Source organism: Lingula anatina, chromosome 1, assembly GCF_051362555.1.
Source record: "Lingula anatina isolate TDL-2025a chromosome 1, LinAna3.0, whole genome shotgun sequence".
NCBI lineage: Eukaryota > Metazoa > Brachiopoda > Lingulata > Lingulida > Lingulidae > Lingula > Lingula anatina.
The window spans coordinates 26,838,596-26,860,394 of record NC_141767.1 but is presented as its reverse complement, the minus strand read 5'-3'; the positions used below and the strand labels follow the sequence as shown (position 1 = coordinate 26,860,394).

The 21,799-nt window shown below is 34.9% G+C and overlaps 1 protein-coding gene across 1 annotated transcript; it reads right to left on the bottom strand.

The window, feature by feature from the left end:
- Positions 1-411: 411 nt before the first annotated feature.
- LOC106156913 (uncharacterized) lies at positions 412-16,058 on the bottom strand. Its single transcript, XM_087002909.1, has 17 exons — positions 16,017-16,058; positions 15,308-15,489; positions 14,648-14,777; positions 13,882-14,420; positions 13,001-13,274; positions 12,416-12,721; positions 11,928-12,022; positions 10,724-10,794; positions 9,840-10,001; positions 9,288-9,421; positions 8,997-9,083; positions 8,652-8,785; positions 8,154-8,273; positions 7,616-7,706; positions 2,557-2,676; positions 2,090-2,314; positions 412-1,824 (listed from the first exon to the last, which is right to left on the bottom strand). The coding sequence occupies exons 2-17, from the start codon at positions 15,467-15,469 to the stop codon at positions 1,256-1,258; spliced, it is 3,219 nt and encodes a 1,072-aa protein (XP_086859035.1). The 5' UTR covers positions 15,470-15,489; positions 16,017-16,058; the 3' UTR covers positions 412-1,255.
- Positions 16,059-21,799: the final 5,741 nt, after the last annotated feature.

Here is a 21,799-nt window from a genome sequence, read left to right as displayed (position 1 = left end):
CAATCCCTTTCGACTGAAGGGGTGGTAGCAGAAGGATCAGATAACGTATAGGCCTATGCAACGGCGCTTCAAACTGCGGGACATACCGTAATGTCGTTGGGTAATAACTCTAAAGCAAGCAGCTCTCGTCCCAGTGAAAAGAAAAGACGAAACAGGAAACTTATTTGGTTCAACCCACCATACTCGAAAAATGTAAGAACAAAATCGGGCATATATTCCTTCAGTTGCTAGACAAACATTTCCCTCGAGGAAGCAAGCTTTACCGATTATTCAACAGCTCGACTGTAAAAGTAAGTTACTGTTGTATGAAAAACATACAGCAAATCATTCACGGTCACAATAAAAAAATTCTCAAAAACATGTCAGTTAACACTCAAGATAAGAAATGTAATTGTAGATCTCCAAGTAATAATTATTAGGATATTTATTCCTTTTTGACATTTTTTTTATTCACTTGATTATTACAATCATGCATATATTTGCCTTTTCAACTTAAAGATCAATGTGAAGGTTCATCTACTACTTAATTGACTATCATTTATTTTTGTACTTGGTGATAAAATTTATCATGAACACTAAAATGAATAATATTCTGCTATAAATTGCTGTCGCAGTTTTAAGGTGAAGAGCACTAATACTAGGTTTTGTAGCACATAAAGGAACACATCTGCTAATAGAATCTAAAGCTAAAAACTCCTGTTCATTTTGTACATGCAAATGGAAAGGTTCAATTTCATCCAATAAGGTTATTTTATCAATAAACACTACATTATTGTGTATATTTCAAAGTATATTTTAAAGGCATTATATCTTAATTACAAAGTGGGTTGTTTCTGAAGCAAATTGGAAAACCACACAAATGTGATATTACAGGTAACAAGTTTATGGTCCCAAGGACATTCAATATACATAAAATTACTGTAAAATATCAAAATAATTTGTGTAATATTAGCTCTTGCTAAAACAATGTGGTACAGATGACAACATTTATAAATTTTCCTCTTCCAATATTATTATATATTATATACAATAAAACTTGTAAAACACAAAACTGTCAATAGTGAAGAGAGGAAGAATGCATCCATTGCTGCAAATATTAATGCAGATGCAACCTCTATAATATATCATTTCAATTCCACCTACCAATCTCAGAGAACTCCTAATTATTAAAGTAAGTTGCTTTGTACAGAAAAATATGCAACACTTCAGTGACTTTTCTGTAATCTTAAACAGAGTTGTAGCAACTCTAGTTAAGTCAAATGCGGACATTTGGGAACAGATCTGACACCAACTCTGGCTTTTCTTTCTTTAACTCTTCATATATGCATCTCATTTTAACACCCTCTTCAAATACAGTTTGTGCCATACGCAGCTCTTTATAGTTATCAGGATAACCTGCAGTATACATTAGGGAAAGGTTACCATATTCATCAAAGCAAGGTGACCCAGATGCCCCATGCATAAAACTTGACTTCATAAACTGTCGATTTCTATCATATGCATTTGTAAAACTGGCTGAAGGGTAGGTTTTCAGTGTGAAATCTATGTCTTTTTGAACATCGAAATTGCTAAGTATTTTTGTATCTGGGTCATATCTTAATGGATCACATTTATTATGTCCTACAATACAGACATCCTTTCCTGGCTCGACATCTGCTATATCACAGTCTAAATCTGGTACAACATCATGGCTGTCTACGTTGTGAATGTGGAACAAAGCTGCATCCAATACTTCACTGTACCATGGCATATTGACAAATTTATATGTTGTTGTTCTTGAAGTTTGTTGCAAATATCCAAATTCTACCTTGACTCCTCGGAAACCTGTAGAGCAGGAAAAAATGAAGTAAATGCAATATTCCCCCAGCCCCCACCTCCTGATTTAGTACCCAATTGTCAAAATACTTCAATGTGTATTTCTAAAGATATCATAATGAGCTTTAAATAAAAGCATGTTCTCAGTTTTCACAAATACTACAAGGCACCCTTATAAAATGTTTTGATATGCAACAGTAAACCATCATAAATACATTTAAACTTTTAGTTCAAAAGACCTTTGAAACACATCTTGTTAGCATCATCACTTTACCTTCTCCGAAACTGTTAACAATGTGACGATTCGTCATCAAATAATTTCCACCTATTTTGAACCCTGTGGCAACGGCACGGTCTTCACCACATCTATCTATGACTTTTATCAGGCCAACTGATTTCCAATGCTTGTCTATCTTGGAATTGATCAACTTGACAAGTGAAACCACTGGGTAACTGGCATCAAAGAGCTTGGTAAAATTTCCATCACAGTATAAGTTTTCTAAAAAGAAATTAAGGACACAGATTACACTTGCAGGCGAATGAGAAAATCATCTTCATGATTTGTCATTTGTACTGCCAACCTTCTTGATACTGCTTTTTATAATATGATTTAAGTAAAAAGATATTCAGATTCATTCAGTTTTTATTGATTTGCAAGTAAGCCTTGTAAAGTGATGTGATTTTTGCAAATATGAAACTGGAGAATTTCACATACACATACAGTACACACAAACATATTACGTTTTTTAAATTCAACTTCTTCCATATGCAACATGCACCATATGCTCTTGTTCTCCTTGGTGCGTTCAACTATGCAGTGAGTACAAAGGAACTTGCATCCACAACTGAGCTGACTGTTTGCTGAAATAGAAAATGCCCATGGCATTTATACAGTATTTTTATCATTATGGTAAATTCATAAATACACACAAAAAGTATAACTTAAAGGATTTGCGTCATGCCGTCATAATGGCCTCAACGGAACATATTCTTCAGAAAACATGCCCAATTAACGATATCTTTGTCCAAATACACAAATTAAAAGCTCATTTTGTAAATTTTTGGCTTTATAAAACGTCCTATTTGCTCGGCCTGGGAGTTAATGAGCTACGTGGTCACGTGGTCTGATGACGACAATCAAGCCACCGGAGAACAGAGCATGCTTAGCTGTCAAACTGAGCTGCATTGTCTACCTGTAAGATGACTTCTCTGGCTTCTGATAAAAGTTTATACTCATTCAAATCTCTTACCCGAGGGGTCTTAATCCTCGTGAAGCTGTGTAAAACCATTTCCCGTCTAGTCAATTCTTTAACAAGCATTTAATTATGGTTATCCCAAGTTGTATAAAACATTGCATTTGAATGAGTTAAGGGTTCTGTTGATTACTGCATATGAGGTCCATGTTATTTGTGAAATTCAATTAATTTTATTAAACCGCTGACACTCCGTCTTGCATACTTTTATTAAACAGAGGTAAACAGTGCCCTTTACCAGTCCTATCTTAATCATCCATCTAACTGGAACTTCCTTTACCTCTTAATTAGAGGGTTAAATGGCTGGCGATATTTATCTCAGGTAAAAATCTACCTGTGCGTTGGTTTCAAAGAGCAGCTCCCGCAGACCTGGGGGTACTAGATACAATCTGAACACCAGGTTTATCGAGGAGCTAGAGAAACAAAGGAAGATTTTTTCCTGCACAGCTTCATAGGAATTTTAACATGGACTTGATCCAGCTTAGACCTCCAAACTAACAGGGTGACATGAGCAATTTTCACAAACAAATAATAAAACAATATTTCAGTTAGCCTCCTTTTAAATAAATATACCGTTCTGGGTACATTAGAATATTTATTAAATCGCGAGAATATTTTTGACTTAAATGATGATTTTATTATTAATGGAAATTAAGCTACTATATGAGGTACATTTGCTGTGATTACGCTGTCCTTCATGTTTTGCGTTAGTCTACATTTTGCTGTACGTGCTTGTACTTTTTTTTAATCTGTGCGTACAACTTTTGCAGGTCTGGTTACGCCCCTGTTGTGTGATGAAAGTCTAAATTTGGCAATTAGTTCCTTAGCTTATTTAAATAGAATTGCAGTGTAAAAATTTCAACAAGATGTTGGCACAATAGCCCTTTACTCTTTGTTGATATTTCCTCCGTCAAAGTTTGTCTATTTGTCTAAAATTATCTTTCAATCTTTACTCTTTCAAGGACAGTATAAAGTTATCTGACATATTTTCGTGAAAACTTAATGACAAGCCAAGGGTCTCCAGTTCATTCCGTACTCAATTTTAGCCTAGCAATTTTTTTCTTGAGTAGATCTTTATAGCACGGTTTTATAATACAATTTTTCGAAGAGGGGATTTAAATCAATATATTAAAAAATTGTAGGCTCATACTTAAAAGAATTGGGTATCTCCCATTTTTCATAACATACTAAGTTATATACAATGAACTAAGTTATCAGTAGTGCTCTTTTTTTACACCCAACATTCTTTTTAAAAAATCCGTTTGTGGCTTTCTTACATCCCTTACCAGGTTAAATCTCCATGCATAATTTAAAATATACTAACGTACGTAAAACTGCACATTTAGTAAACACATTAAATTTATGATTTTTTTTCCGTGCTACCCGTAGCAAACAATACTCTTTTACCTTGATCTGCTACCTGTTTTTGGGTTTGACAAAGCTTACAAATCTGCAAAAAGTTTTGCATACAGACGCAGAACTTGCGTTTCAAGTTATAAAATGATAAACCTTTTAAATTATTTAATATTTCAGAAGAAATAACCTTCAGAAACAAATCTTCAAAGCATAAAAGTATTAGGATTACGAACCATTTTATTACAGCAGTTCCCATTTTTTCTTTAATATAATGCTCTTTTTCCTGTTTTTCCTCAACACGTTTTCTTCCAAGGAAGTAATGCCTGGGCATACGCATGCTTCAAGATACCCTGAGAGCAATTTCTTTTATTAATGTTCGCGACCGTGTTTGATCTTAATTGTTTAAATATTGATATTTAACGTCATTTACAAATACCAACTAGAGGATCAGAGAGGCGATACCGCCTCCAGATATTGTACCACCAGCTGGAGTAAGCGCATTCGTATGGACCCCCCCCCCCCCTCCTAAAAGGGACACCATCACCAGTCTGGTGTTTGACAAGCTCTATAAGATGCAATCAACAAGAGTTCTCAAAATATGCAAAAAATATAACTAAAAATGATACAATCAAGCAGATTTTCAAATTGACTTGCATTTGCCTACCCTTGCTCACTACTGTATTCTCTAGACAAAAGGCCTATTGGTTTTCCTTGAAATGTGTTGTCAATGGTGCATATATGCTGACAAAAGAGAAAACCTAGGGGAAACAATGGGCACATCTCTGCTAGATTTAAAGATATGAGAGGCAAGAAAATATGCAAAGCTCAGTTCATGGTGAAAAAGTAGGTCAAAGGTCAATTTCAATATCATAGTATATGAATTTCTATTCAAGTTCAATAGCAACCATGGACATTTCTTTGCCAATTTTGCAGATTTAAAGGCCAGAAAACATGCAAAAAGCAGTTCATCATAAAAAGTAGGTCAAAGGTCAATTTCAAGGTCACAGATTGCTAGTGTATTACTTCCTATTCAAGTTCAATGGTAACTATGGACCTATCTGTCAGTTTTGAAGATAAAGGTAAACGAAAATTTGCTAAGTTCAGTTCATAGTAAAAGGAAGGTCAAAGGTCAATTTAAAGGTCACAGTAAATTGCCAGTTCATGACTTCCTATTTAAGTTCAATAGTAACTATGGACCTATCTCTGCCAGTTTTGGAGATTAAAGGGAACAAAAATTGGCAAAGTTCAATTCATGGTGAAAAGTAGGTCAAAGGTCAATTTTAAGGTCACTGATTAATTGCCAGTATGTGACTTCCTATTCAAGTTTAATAGTGACTATGGACCTATCTCTGCCAGTTTTGGAGATTAAAGGGAACAAAAATTGGCAAAGTTCAATTCATGGTGAAAAGTAGGTCAAAGGTCAATTTTAAGGTCACTGTTAAATTGCCAGTATGTGACCTCCTATTCAAGTTCAATAGTTACTATTGACCTATCTCTGCCAGTTTTGGAGATAAAAGGGAACAAAAATTTGCAAAGTTCAGTTCATGGTGAAAAGTAGGTCAAAGGTCAATTTCAAGCTCACATCTAGATTGCAAGTAAATGACTTCCTATTCAACTTAAATAATAACTATTGACCTATCTCTGCCAGTTTTGGAGATATAAGGGACTAAATGTTACAATTCTGAGTTAAAAAATGTGCCACCACAAAGTACTTTTTAATACAGCATAACACGAAAACCATATGAAATACAAAAAAACCGAGACCACTCTCAGTGTTGGGCTTTACATGCTCTACAAAATGCAAAAAAGAACGGGTCGCTAGCATTAACGGTTCCCGAATTAGAGACAGTTTTCATTTTCGGTATTTTATGGCCGCTACTCCTGTGAAAATGCACCGATTGACCCCAAATTCACAGAGATGAAAGATGACCCAAAGGGTAACACTTTCCAATATAATTATTGGTTAAGTCTGTGTAGTGTCTGAATAACAGTGCAAATAATATTTTTTTTCGTAAAAAAATTTCATTTTTTTGAAAATTTTGGCCCGTTTGACCTTGAAATTAAGGTCAAAGGTCAAATCCAAGGGCATATTTGAAATCTACACATATGACTTTTGGAAAGCCGTCTGTAGAAAATTTTCCCATAATTCCTTCCGTAGGGTAGATAATTGGCATTGAATTTTCAAAAATTTTGACAAGGGTGCATTTCAAGGAGCGTCACGCCCAGGTCAATGTACCGACTGAGACAAAAAAACCTGGGGGTTCAAGTTGAGGTTATATGTGACCTAAATCCAAGAGATGGGGACAGGGGTCCTTGCGGTCTAGGAGGAGAAGCGGTAACGGTGACTTGTATCCGGCGCCAGTACGCGGAGCCGGCGGAGCCGGACGAGACGGGTCGGGACTAAAACCATGAGTACCGCCAGCGTACACGCTGGTGGTACTAATAAAATAACCCCATGAAATAAATGAGATATATTGAAAAATATGAAAGCCCACCAAGACGAGTTTGATACTTGTTATTACCTGGCTTGGGAAGTGCAGCGGTGCATAATTAACAGGTTTTATTGTTAACGAGCTCTTGGTCAACTACAATGCATTTAAAATGCATCAACAATTAGTAAGCTTGCCAACTGATGACAGTTAATCTGAAAGACTATCAGCTTTTGATATGATCTAAACCACCTGAGGTGACCATGATCTCATCGCATCGCAACAATTGTCACCGAAGTTACTAAGTCACGGAAGACCGTCACAGACAAAGAAAAGATTGTGAACGAGTGCTGCGATTTTGGTGAATCCCACGGCAACACACTGAGGCATAACGAAAATTGCTCAACCCCGTTCGACACAACTTTCCTAAACTTCTCTGTCTGCATGCACTTGCAGCTCAGTTGAGTCTTAGACCTTTATCCACATTGTCGTCACAGTACCACGTGACCCAGATCTGTTGCTTCATTTATGCATATTGAGGTGAAGTTTACTAAAACGCTTTTTGTCTACTAATAGATTGTTTTTTTAATTTTTAAATGACGGGGATCGATTAAAACATAACTGTAGTGTATAGATTAAGTGCTGGATCTTCAGAATTCGAGAAATGGATTTTTATATGACTATTATCCTTTAATCAATATGACTCCTTTCATCTTTGTAGTTCAAGCTTCAATATGTTCTACAGTAATATAGTTTACATACCTGCTTGGTGTACCAAACAGTAGAGGCATTTCTCAGACTGAATGGGTTTACCACCAGTCCCTGCATATACAGGTGCACCTTCAACACCTCCCTAGAAGACCAAACATTGTCACTGAATAAGTGCCTCTTTAATTCTGGTTTTACTTTATCCAAACTGGCAAATATGCAGACACCAAATAGACAAAAACAATGCAACAATTTACAAAATGTTCTGGAAAAATGACCTGATCATGCTTACTTTCTAAAGGAACCTGTCTTTTTATCAAACAGAAGTACTCAGTACATTTGAAGTAAACAAAAATATGATGACACAGATAAATTAATAAGAATGTACCTCTTCAGGCAAATACAATGCATGTGAAAATAACTTGTGATAATTTGATAACATTTACCAACTAGGTTTTAGACCAAGCAAAAAATGGCTTTATGTATTTAAAAGGAATACACCAACTTATATATTTATTCTTACATATTAAACAATATATAGTTTACAAAATCTATACAATCTAAACTTCACTTGTCAATAGGAATTACTTACCTTGTAAAGTTTCAACAATGCATCATACAGTTCTTCAATTTTGATTCTTTTCACAGGTTTTCCCTTTTTGCACATCTTAATTAGTTTAGCAAATTCTGTGCTTATTTCTCTGGGCCACCCCTGCAATACAGAGTATTATTTGTCATTATAAAAAAATTCAGGCCTGTCAACTCTCCAAATTTTACCAGGGGTTTCCAGATTTGGCACTTCAATCCAGACCTCAGCATTCAGGCCACAAATCTTCTGATCTTGCCATCAGTTGTTTGAGATCATAAAATGAGTCTAAAAATAATAAAGTTACTATGGTAGAGTTGGGGGTGTTGTTTGCAAATGCCACACAACCTCCCATGACATTGTAGCAATTTCCAGTGTTGACAGGTAAGGAACATGCACTGTCCAACATGGATATTAAAAAAAAAAAAACTCATTCAGTCTTATGTATTATATCTCATTATAATTGTGCCAGACCCATCTTTAAGATAAAGATTAAACACTCACCTGCTCAACCCCCTTTTCTACCAAAATCTTTTCTTCATCACCAGAATTGTTCCAGGAGAGGTGAAGAGAAACTGAGCTATCTCTACTAGGGTCAGGATCAGAGGCAAGAACACCCGTCAACAATTCCTCAAGCACTTAAACAAAATTTTCCATGTATAAAAATATACTAAAAGTTCAATTCCAGTAATTTTTTACAATGTAAAACTATAAATCTTCACTTGTAAAGAGAAATGTATTGATTTGAGTAAAATGAAAAATAGAAAGATAATTGACACTTTTTAAGATACAAAGTTATCCACAAGCCTTGATGCTACATACTAAAAACAATTTACTTGTAACATTTACCTATCCCAATACTGTAACAGTCAGTAGTCTTGGTTATAAGTCCCTCATGAAGTTTTGGGTCTGTATAGCCAGCAGCAAAAGGAATAGCTGAAAATAATTATACATATATTCATGTTTGTGCATGTGTAGATGTGCAGACGGGTGTTACCTGATGAAATTGGAACAGACCTTCAGATTTTAATTTTAACATGAAACAAAAACAAATAGGCTGTAATTCTATTTATGTACAGAAACTTCATGTGTACCAACTTTAACATAAAACAGCATTAAACTAGAGACATTTAGTCTTACTTTTGGTGATTGTGGTCTTTTTAAAGTTCAAAGAATACATCTTTGCAAATCCCATATCTCCAAGCCTGATGTTCTCATGCTCATCCAGGAATATGTTTGAGGATTTGATGTCTTTATGAACTATGCACTTGCTTCTGAAATACCAAACAAAGAAGTACAGCAACATGAATATGAATATGTAGAAAATAATAATAATGGTACAAAGAAAAATATCACATAATATCAAACATGCTTATATATAAAATTAGTTGTTAATAAGTTCATTTGTCATGACTATATACATTTGTCATGACTATATATAAATATATATATGTATATATTTTAAAAATATTCTTATTCCTTTTCATATCTTTATTTTTTTCCCGCTTTTGTGTGTGTGTTTGTGTGTGCAATTGTGTGTGTGAATGTGTGTGCACACGTGCGTATTTTGTAATTTTCCTGGTCCCCAGAGAGAGCATTATATGCTTTTAGTGCTTTATTTTGAATAAACTTTGTTTAAAAAACAGAGAAGTCTATGAGTACCTTCAAGTCAGATAAGTAAATAAAACTTACTGGTCATCCGACTGAAGAAATTTCACTGCATCAGCCAACTGGACACTCATACGTAGGCGAGTTTTCCAGTCCAAACTTTCACCACTAATCTTTGATTGTTCAAGTCGATCTTTCAAAGTTCCCCCTTTCATGTATACTGTCATCACTGCCTTGGAGTATTCACTGAAAAAATACCTTGTAGGTTATAAAGTCAGTTATCATAAAGAGAAGCAATTTGAAAAAATAATACATTACAATAATCTTATTCAATGCTTCCAGTATATGTAAATTTTGGCCCATATTCAAATTATCAAAAGCATAGAGAAAAATTATCACAAAAGTTTAAGGAATAACTGTAAGTCATTTAAGGCCCACAGTAACTCCAGCAAGATTAGCTTAAACAGACACATTGCCTGAAAAATAAGTGTTCAGAACAAGAAAAATAATGATTGAACATACTGTAAAGAAAGAAAAAAAAAACATGATAAATCTGAAAACCCACTAAGCCTGCATTTTAGCCAGCAAATGACCCACACAGGTGATGGCCCATATGTACAGCATCTACTGTGTCTGCACATAAAATTTCCTTGATTTTGTTTCAGTCTGGTTGATATGAACACTGGAAATTTCACAACCAAACAAAACATGACAAATACAGGACACGGATATTCCCCCATTTTTCATAAAATAAAAAGGGACAAGTTGCTCAATCACATATCCTAGGTGAAAGCAGGGCAGAGAAGACTGCGTTGTAAAAATCTACTTTGTGTGTTCATTTTCCAATTTTTAAATTAATAATGAAAAAATAATGTCAAAAGACATAACAAGAGAGCGATTTTTTAAATCTTTAAAAAGAGCTCACACTGATAACGTGGATAAAAATGTTTCTTCATATAATTACTTACCCTTTTAACTGCTCACAAATTCCAATAGCAGTCAGAAGATAAATATACTTTTTCTTAGCCCAATCCTTCTCCTAGAACAATACCAGTGCACAAAAACATATCAAACTAGATCAGAGAGGCGATACTGCCTCCTGGTATTGTACCACCAGCTGCAGTAAGCGTATTCGTATGAGAAAGAAAAAGAAGGGGGGGCACCACCTGTAGTGTTGTGGTTGACAAGCTGAAGGAAATGCAGTAATTAAACTAGGGTTTTCATTTTTTGTAGGTAATTATCATTTATAAAAAAATTGTGGGGAAAAGTAAAAGGTCAAATTCAAGGTTGTAGTAAGATTTTGAAAGTAGGACTTCCTATCTAAGGTATTTACATACTGTAATGGAAACAATGTTTTAAGGTTTGTTTATATTAAGGTTTAGTGGTGTTGCCTTTTATTTCGTCGTTGACATTGGACTACATGGGCAACATGATATTTTTATTTTGTGTATGTTTGAATAGGAACTATGGGTGTATCCCTTATATTTCAAAAACTGGCAGAGATACACCCATATATACTATGGGACGTGAAATTTGCAAAGTGCGGTTCATCATGAAATGTAGGTCAAATGTCAATTTCAAGGTCACAGTTAGATTGCCAGTATATGAATTCCCATTCAAGTTCAATAGTAACTATGGGCATATCTCTGCTAATTTTGGAGTATTTCACATATTTTGGAATCTCCACATATGACTTTCAATCAATCTTCAATAGCAATTTTTCCCATAATTTCTTTGGTTTGGGAGATATTTAGCATTGAATTTTAAAAAAATTTTGAGTGTCATGCCCAGGCCAATGCACCAAATGAAAAGAAAAAAAAAAAAAAAAAAAAAAACAGGGGGGTTCAAGTTGACATTATATGTGACCTAAACCCAAGAGATTGGGACACAGGTCCTAGCAGTCCAGGAGGAGAAGCGGTAATGGTGACTTGTATCCCACGTCATCCTGCAGAGCCGGTGGAGCTGTACGAGAGTGGTCAGTACTACAATCATGAGTACCGCCACCATACACGCTGGCGGTACTAATAACATTTTACATGAAGTATAACAATGGAAGAGCTAGCAAAAATACTATTATGAATAATATAATTTGCTTGGAAAATTTCATTAACTTCTCTTTCTGTAACACATATTCCCATTAACTTTTCAAAATATTTTGTAAATTGTACTTACCCTGTCAAATTCCAGCGTTCCTTGATAATCATTGTTATCAGCAAGTCTCTTAACTGCAACTTCCAATCCATGTATTTGCTCAAGGTTTAAAACACCTTGAGCAATGAAAATAAAAATCATAGAATTGCATTGAGGTGAGCACATATAGTATGTAGTATCACAGCTCTAAAACGTATCAAACATTTTCCTCACTTCATCACTTTGTATTCTTTGTAAACTTGTTTACCAGTATCACTGACAGTTAATTTTCAAGACCATTTGCCTGACATCATTGAAATTATCTTTAACAATTTTTATTAATAAATGTTTCTTTTTTTCCAAAAATAATAAAATGCACTTTTCTGTATGATTATACTGGAAAAAATTATTAGGGTTGACATAATGAACACATTATCTCTCTTGACACACACACACACACACACACACACACACACACACACACACACACACACACACACACACACACACACACACACAATGCAACCTACCCTTATGCACTACACCAAACCCACATTTTTCTTCAGAGGCAATTTCTTCAGAAAAATAGTTAGTGACCAATTCCAAGTCCTTCTCACTGAATTCATAAGCATTGATAGCTTGGTTAAATTCTGGTTTTGGCTTGCTCTGAATGTCTGGTGCAGAAACTGAAGATGTCTGCCTGTTTCCTGCCTTTTCTTTCTCTAATACACCTGTTATTTGGGAGACAAAGTCTGTCCCACTACTATCCGTCGTTTCCATTTCCATCGGGCCAGAGAAGCTGGTTGACTTCAAGTCTGTCTGTAATCTTTTTAGATCTTGCATATGATAAAAATAAAGAAAATACTTGAGATTAAAAAAGAATTCAACTCAAAATCAGAAAGATGAATAGATGCCCAATCTTAGTGAAAATAAAAGAGACAAAGGAATGATGCTACACAATCCTTATTTTCATCAGAGTTAGAATGTACGTTCAAACACCTGAAAACTTTAGAACATCTTAACACTTTTTTAACATCTCAAAATGTATCTTAAATTACACTTCTTTCACATCTCAAAATGTATCTTAAACAAAAATGCATAAGGAAAATGTTAACCTGTTTCATTTGCCATTTCAAGACTCTGATAATAATTTTCATGGTAACGACCAAGCATGAGAGGTTCCCCATCAGCATTTCCGTTAAAAATAGTTTGTAAGACACCATTTTTTGCCCCTGGAGAACTGGATACTATAAGCAATTTACGCCCCAAGGCCTTAGAAGTTGCGTCAATCGTTAGGTCATCAGCCCAAGCTCCATCCTGAGCCATTTTGCTGACGTATGCTGGCCAGTCAGAACCATTAATATGTGGTGTGTACTCTTGTTGGTAGTGCTGAAAAGGACAATCAAGATGAGTTAAGTTTCATGTGCCATCACAAAAAATAAATTAGTAAATAAAATGAATTTAAAAAGAAAAAAAAAATGGCCATAAATAGAAAAGTTTCTGTATGTACAGTAGCATAGATAAATTATTGCTCCAAGGACATTTACAGAGTTTTTATGCACTGATCTTAGATCTCAATATATTATATATGTATAAATGATTTTAGCATGAGAAATATTTGACTATCATCTTCATAATCAATCTGAAACACACTAAATACAGTAATGTACGTGTCCAACACACTCTAATTAAAAAAATTTCAAAAACATCCTTCTCTGCGGTATCAGACCAACATTTGTATTTCAATTATATTGCCTCCTGGCTTACAACTTTGGCTAATACATATTACAACTCTTAGGAAAACTGCATTTTTAAACTTAAACTTATAATTGCAGATTGTCCTTATGGGCTTTAATTTGTTATACTTTTGCTTGGACTCAGAATATCTGGTACAGGTGTGGCAAGATATGCACTTTTTAAGTCCATTTAGGATGTGTGAAGTCATATTTTTTTAACTGAAATAAATTTTCTGGTTTTCTTAATTATGAACGATTACCTGTAGATAACTGACAACTAGTTTTCTGATTTCTCTATGCGTAATTCCTTGCTGAAGTCCTAGTCGAACATACTGATCTGCTACAGCATGAAAGAAACAGTTTCCATCCATAGGTGTTTCTCCATGGAAAGACATGCCATGGGCTTTTATACTTAACAGCAGCTTTTCTCTCAAATCTTTTATTCTTGGGCCTTCTGCCAAAATCTGGAATGTTTGTCCAATGCGCTCTGTTTCCATTTCCTCTCTTAAATCCCGCTGTGGCAACTTCACAGCAGGAGATCCAACCAGCCCAACTGGCTTTCTCTTAACTGCACCTGGGGGAGATGCCATCTGCATGGGATTTATGGCCTGCTCTCGCTGGTAGATGGTTTCACGACCAGAATCTCCAGACCCATAATGATGATGGACACTTATTGTACTGGCATTATAGAAATGCCCTGCCTTTGTATCAGGAGCAGTCATTGGGTGTGTATAAGGTGTTTCCTTTTTAACACCTGGAATGCTCACTGGAATCTGTGGAGCAGAGTTCTTTGATGTCTCTATAAATATAAAACTCCAATCACCTTACAAATAACACTTAAAGTATGTCAAGATATTTCAATCCCTCAAATGCTATGTTCATGACCTATATGTTTGCAACTGAGAGCCATCTAAGAATAATGATATCAGCTGACAGGATACAAATGTACACCTTCTGAGTCAAAAATACAAAATACAAGTTTTAAAATTGGAATAAATGCAATGTTAATAAATATACAGTACATACCAAGTAAGTCAGCCAAATGGTCTTGGCTCGTTTCTCTCAATGCTGTAATGAACTTGTCCAAAAAATCTGGACCTTTGGTTATGATGAAATCCAGTACTTTCTCAGCTTTGTCATGCCTGGTTTTCTCTGCCTGCAGGTACAAAAATCATAACTTTAATGTTATACATAAGCATCATGTGCATAATATTTGGTACACTGTACAAGGAATTACAACAAAAGAAATGTCTTAAAAAGATATAGTGATCAATGAATACTTCTGAGTATTTGTAAGCTTAGGTCTTTTTAAAATTGTACGTGTAAACTTCATTTGATACAGGGTTTTCTTGCCTTTGTCCAACAAAAAGTACCATTTTGGGAAACCCCCAAGTGGGGTAGGTGGCTGTACAGTACTTTGACAAGAGGATTTACTAAACTGGTTCCGTCTGATATCTCAATACAGAGGTTTAGAGTGAATTTTTGCATTAAGTTGATATCATCACTCAGCTGCCCTATGTTAGAGAAGGTAAAAATCTAGTTGAAAGCAAGTAACCCCCCCCCCCCCCCCCACATGTGCCCTTTCCCCTTCCCAGTAAAAGAAAAAGACAAATTAAAGAAACAAACTACATGTAGACTGTTCAAGCTTCTAAATACAGGTACAACAATAAATTGATTATACTGTACCCTTATTATATCTATTTGATATTCGGTCAGAAGAGACTGTTGCTGCAAAAAAGTCAACAGAAGACCTTCCACATTCAAGTCTGTCACCAATGCCACTCGGTTCTTGGTCACACACTCCCTGAGTGCCTTCAGCTGATCTCGCAACATCTTTTCTGACGCCATGGCTCTTTCGTCTTGTGTTCCTACAAATACATATCTGTTAGTTCCATCATAAGGTTCATGGTGACACGTTCATTGAAATGAAAACTACTGCAGAGACCTCGTGACCCTGCCATTCGCGATCATAGTCTATTATTAAAACGGCACAGCTAGTACATATTAGAAACTGCACGTCTTTGCAAAGTAAAATTTTATTGAGCTTCCGGGTTATTAATATCAGTATCAACGATTAATTACAGATAGGCCAGAGAGCTTATATTATAGATATTGACCAGAAGTATATCCTGGCCTTGTGATGTGGCGGTGTGACAGGTATAGTAGTCCGTTAAGAGTCCGTTTCTCAATTTACCTGCACTGGTAATACATGTATACCGAGCGGGATACAGAAAAACCAACGTCTCGCCCCAACCAACTCTAACTTACCACACTGGAGGTCAGACTTCCGTTCCTACGGATCAAAGAAATTTACTTACATGTAATGAACTACTCCCTGGCTGCTTAACCTAGAAGATTAATTGTTTAATACCGCCGAAACAACCCTTAAACTTACTTTCACATTCGCTAAGCCCAAGTTGGTCTGTGCCAACCTCTACAGCGCATGCGCAGTTTGAAAACGAGAAATTGACATTAATAATGTGATGCGCGCGGTCCTTAAAATTTTTTAAATACATAGGTCTATGCGTAGATCTAACTAAATTTATTTTCAGAAGAATATTTGATGAACTTTTGAGTCAAATAAGGAATAGTAAACAAAAAAGATAATAAAAAAGAAAAAAAAAACAAAATTATTAAATTATTGTGCAAATCATTTTTTTTTCACGGCCGGAGACCATACACTGATGCTCAGACATGCTGGCTGCTGGTCTGCTACTCAATCAATTATAATAAGAATCAGTAAAATATAGGCTCTTTTTAAATTTTACATTCCTTTCCGCAATAACAACAATAAAGCCCCCATAAGTGAGTGGCTCAATCATTTTCACCACAGGTGCAACACTTTTTTTAATTCTTGAAATATATAAATATAATATAATATATAAATATAAATATATATATATTATATTTATATATTATATAAATATAATATATAAATATAATATATAAATAAATCATTCAAGTGATCTGCATTCTATAGATGTAAAAAAATAATAAATTATATTCTCCTTGGCATGGGACACCTGTCTTGAAAAAAAATTGTACGCTGTCTGAGAAGAGTTTTCTACTAGCTGATAACTGCCAAACTATCAATAATAATAATAATAATAATAATAATAATATCAATAATAATAATAAATAATAATAATGGGAGACCAAAATAATATTTTGAAATTCAAAACAAATACCTGAGAGCAATGATGACCTAGAAGCTACAACTTAACTTGGGGGGGGGGGGATAAGAGAAGGGCGTTTTCAGTGTGGAGCAGACTACTAGCACAAGTGTTTTCTTGCATGCACAACATTTAAACCATTCTCATGCCACCCCCCTCATTTTTTTACTACCCCATCAATGTTATATCTGAATTCATTTTTATTAAAATATATTTTGAAATAAATCTTTGCTAAACAAAAACTTTGCTTCTTTTCATTTTTGTTAAACACTAAAGTTACACACACACACACACACACATACTTGTCTATGTGTACCAACCGAGGACATCAGCACAACACCATACAACCGAGGACATCTTATTCCTTGGTTAAATCAAAATAAAAACATTCAATTTGGGGTAAAATCTATTCGAGTATGAATGTTATAAATTAATTTTTTATAAAAACTAATTTTTTGCTGACAAGAATTTTACATTCTAACCGAGGACACACACGGACACACACACGGACAGACACTACACATTACAACCGAGGACATGCATGCATCTACATGTAATAATGATTGTACTTTTAATGCAAAGCAAATTTTATATAGCGTTACTTTGCAGCAATTCACATTTTTATGAAATTCTTTCATATTTAAGGTAAATTCCAAAATAACACCAGAGGTGATGATTAAATGAACAGTTATACAATATTTAATGCTGGGCTTTGTCACTTTTTTAGAATTGAAGATTATGACATAAAACATCAATTAATTTAGGAAAAGAAAGGATACTGATGAAATAAAATAAAAGACCAAAGAAATTCGTTTTCAAACATTTTAATTTCATAATGCTTATTTTCTATTTAGCACTCTTTTATTATCATGAATTTTATATTTTGATAACACAAAGTGTCGTCCATTGGATACAGACTTGCACAGTACACAATTTTACAATTGAGGACATCATGCCAGCAGCACCCAAAATTGTGCTTTCTTCCAATTTGATGCAATATTATATAATGCTTAACAGCATAATGATCATCAATTTTTTATAATAAAATATTAGTATCATGAATATTCAGAAAATGTGACTAGCAAAGGTTTTCAGGTTCATGGAACTCCAAAGTCATACTTTGAAAATGCTAAATGTATACAAGAGAGCACTGTACTGAAATGGGTTTCTTTCCATTTTTAACTTTTTTACATAAAATAATACAGTTTAGTGCCATTTCACATGATCAACTAAGAAAATTGTTGAGATGGCAAAAATATCAATATAACAAGTTTAAATGTCCAATTTCCTCCATTCCGAACATTGTGAATGATTGAATCTGACAAACTACAATGATACGAGTTCATTTCCATTTTGGCACTTTTTTTACACAATACAAGATAACAGGTTTACCACCATTTTTATATAATCAACTAGCAATATTGTCAAGACGCAGAAATTGTCAAACAACCCATTTTACATATCTAGTAAATTCAATAATGAGACTGTTTACATGCCTGACAATCAAATCTGAGGAAAACCACTTATATACAAATAAAAGCTGAAGTCCCTCAAAACTCAACCAATCAATCTTATTTTTAAATTTGATTTGTTTATAGATAACATTGATCACTCTTGTGAGTTTAATGACAACAGGCCTATTGGTTCTCCCTGAAATGTGCTTACAGTGTTACATATATGCTGAAAAAAAAAAAAAAAAAAAAAACAGCATAAAATTTGAAAGAAAAGGGCCTGGTCTTGCTGATTTTCAATCTTGACCATTCTTTTACTTATAATCATCAGTTCTGTGAGTTTCATGAAAACAGGCTTATTGGTTCTCCTTGAAATATGTTAACAGTGTTGCATGTACACTGAAAAAAGGAGAAAAAAATGCAAAACTTTTGAAAATAATCACCCCATTTCCTCCATTTTGAGACACTGTATTACACAGTACATGATAACATGTTTACCGTCATATTTATATAATCAACTAGCAATGTTGTAAAGATGCAGACAATTTCAGAGAAACACTAACTTATTTACATATCTAGTTAGTTCAATAACGAAACTGTCAACATGCCTGACAATCAAATCTGAGGAAAACCACTTATATATATCAAAACAAGGCACAACTTCCACAAAACTCAACCAATCAATCCTATTTTCAAACTTGATTTGTATATTGGTAACATTGATCACTCCTGTGAGTTTAATGACAACGACCTATCGGTTCTCCCTGAAATATGCTTACAGTGTTACTTATATGCTGAAAATGGCAGAAAAAAACAGCATAAAATTTGACAAAAAATGGCCCAGATATGCCGATTTTTGATCTTGACAACCCTTTTACTAATAATCATCAGTTCTGTGAGTTTCATGACAATAGACCTATTGCTTCTCCTTGAACTGTGTTTACAGTGTTGCATGTATGCTGAAAAAAGCAAAAACAACAGCAAATTTTCTGAAAAAAAAAAAAGCAGCCCATTATGAAGATTTTCAAACTTGACCTGCGTTTAACTAAAATTCATCAGTTCTGTGAGTTTCATGAAAATAGACCTATCGGTTCTCTTTAAAATGTTGCATCGCATATAATATTATGCTGAGAAAAGGGAAAAACAGCAACTTTGTAAAATTGGCCAGATCACACTGATTACGTTGATTGCAATTTATATAGCATTCCTTCTGGGAGAGATCGATCCATAGTTAGTACGATAGGATCTGGGAACGGTCCCTTAATCGTTTTTGCCGTGTGCATATCCGAACTGTATAGGCCTATATATCAGGACGCGTAATTGTCGGGGCGTCTTTTTTTTCTTTTTTTATTTCACAAAGCGGTTCTTGCAAATGCGGTGTTTATGAATATGTGTGCTCTGTGTTAGCGACATGGACCGACAGGGGCCCATTCAAAATATAATTTCACTTCAGTTGTTAGATTTAGTATTTATTCTAGCAGCCAGGTGTATAACAAACAGGTCAGATCTACAGGTGAAAAGAAGTGACTGTAGTTCGCAGAGCCATTATGTAATAACAAATGTTTCATAATGTCATAGCCTTCTTCAAACTGTCAGGGGTAGATTAATTCATAGTTAGCTAAGGGGCCCTTTACACTGGACGGCGTCCTTTCTGCGTCCTGTAGTACGGATCCATTTGAGAGTACAAAATTATAATACTTAACTTTCTGACAACTGGCCAATCACCAAATATTCATTTTTTTTTTTCAACCAAAGCAATGCTTGTACCTCCTTTCTACGACCACAGTGATGCCAGTTTCTTGGTCGCACAAAGGACGCCGCCCCAGTGTAAAGGGGGTTTACGGACGATCCATTTACCCTTTTCATTTACTCTGAAGTATCGAATAAAAGTACTGGGTGGAAAAAATCTCAAAATTTAATAAAAGTACTGATGGAATAAAAGTACTGGGTGTAAAAAATCTCGAAATTTAATAAAAGTACTGGATGGAATAAAAGTACTGGGTGGAAAAAACCTTTGCACCACTCCCCCCCCCCCCCAAAAAAAAATGAAATAAATAAATAAAAGTAAAGAAGAAGAAGAGAAAGAAAAAAGCTAGCTATTGATCATTGTAAAAAAAAAAAAAAAAAAAAATTCACCAGGTAAAATTCACTCAGTATTATCATTTATCTTAATATATATATATATATATATATATATATATATATATATATATATATATATATATATATATATATATTGCCATGAGTTAAATTTCATAATCGTCAGGGGCCGAAGACCCAGATATGTCGCACCTAAGCCGCCTCCGAGAGCCATACGGAGACGTTATTCATAGTAAATTTATTCTCAGATATAAGGTTCGTTTTGCATACCTGTAAACTCCTAAGGGTTTATCTTACATAGAAATGTGATTTAACATCGTTTAAATCATAAATCGGCATGAAATAATTGACGTTTGAAAACAGGCACAACTTCTTTGCTGCACTTGAAATGACCTCCTTAGCTATAAATATGATCCTATCACCTTGCGACATTGCATCATTCGATTGATGTAGGCCTACATGAGTAGTTGTCACTGTTGAAGGGAAAGCACGTCTATTTATAGGAACTGAAATCAGGTGACGCATGTACTGTTGTGTTCAGAGAGCGACTTCCGCTTGACCTACTTTCCAGTGCTGTTGGTAGAACAGTCGGTAATGAGTTGAGATCTCAATTTTCTTCTCATTATACTTCAATTTAAGAAAATAAAAAGCGTGACTTGTACTTGTGTAATTTCCCACCGGTACAATATGTATTTAATAAACATACCGGGTGGAAGATTTTTGAAAAATTAATAAGCGTACTGGGTGAAAATGGAGCGTACCGGTGGGAAGAAATTTGGAAAATTAATTAACGTACCGGTACGTTTATTTGATACTTCAGAGTAATTCTTGCACCCTCAAAAGATTGTCGGTCCTAAGGTCTACCGAGTGAGCCACAAATTCAGACAGTTCTTCTTTATTTAAACCACTCCAAGTCAGTTGTACTAATAAAGAAGCGTGCCGTAATATGTACAGTGCGATGATAGTTATGTAGTTACGTAACGGCCTAGGAGAGCTTAATTTGATAAAAAAAGACCTTTAGTTTAAAAATATGAACTTACTGAATATATAGACATCTGAGATATAACAATAGTTTCAGGTTAGTCTGCCCTTTACAGCACAACCGAGGACGCGGAATTTGGTCCGCCCTTAACAGCACAACCGAGGACGCGTGTGTATAGCCCGATTTCAGACAAAAAGTTGGACAGTATTTCTGATACACTCGTGGCGGGAATTTGGCCCGCGCTATACAGCATAACCGAGGACTGGCTCAGAATAGCGTCAAATTTCACCACCTAACTTGAAATGGGCCCCTTTATGCATTCCACTGCTTATGTCAACCGAGGACGTCCTCGGTTGGAGGTGTGTCCTCGGTTAGTGGGTTTCGGGCGGGTGTGTGTCCTCGGTTAGAATGCGTGCACAAGAGCACACACACACACACACACACACACACACAAAAAAGGTCACCTGAGCAA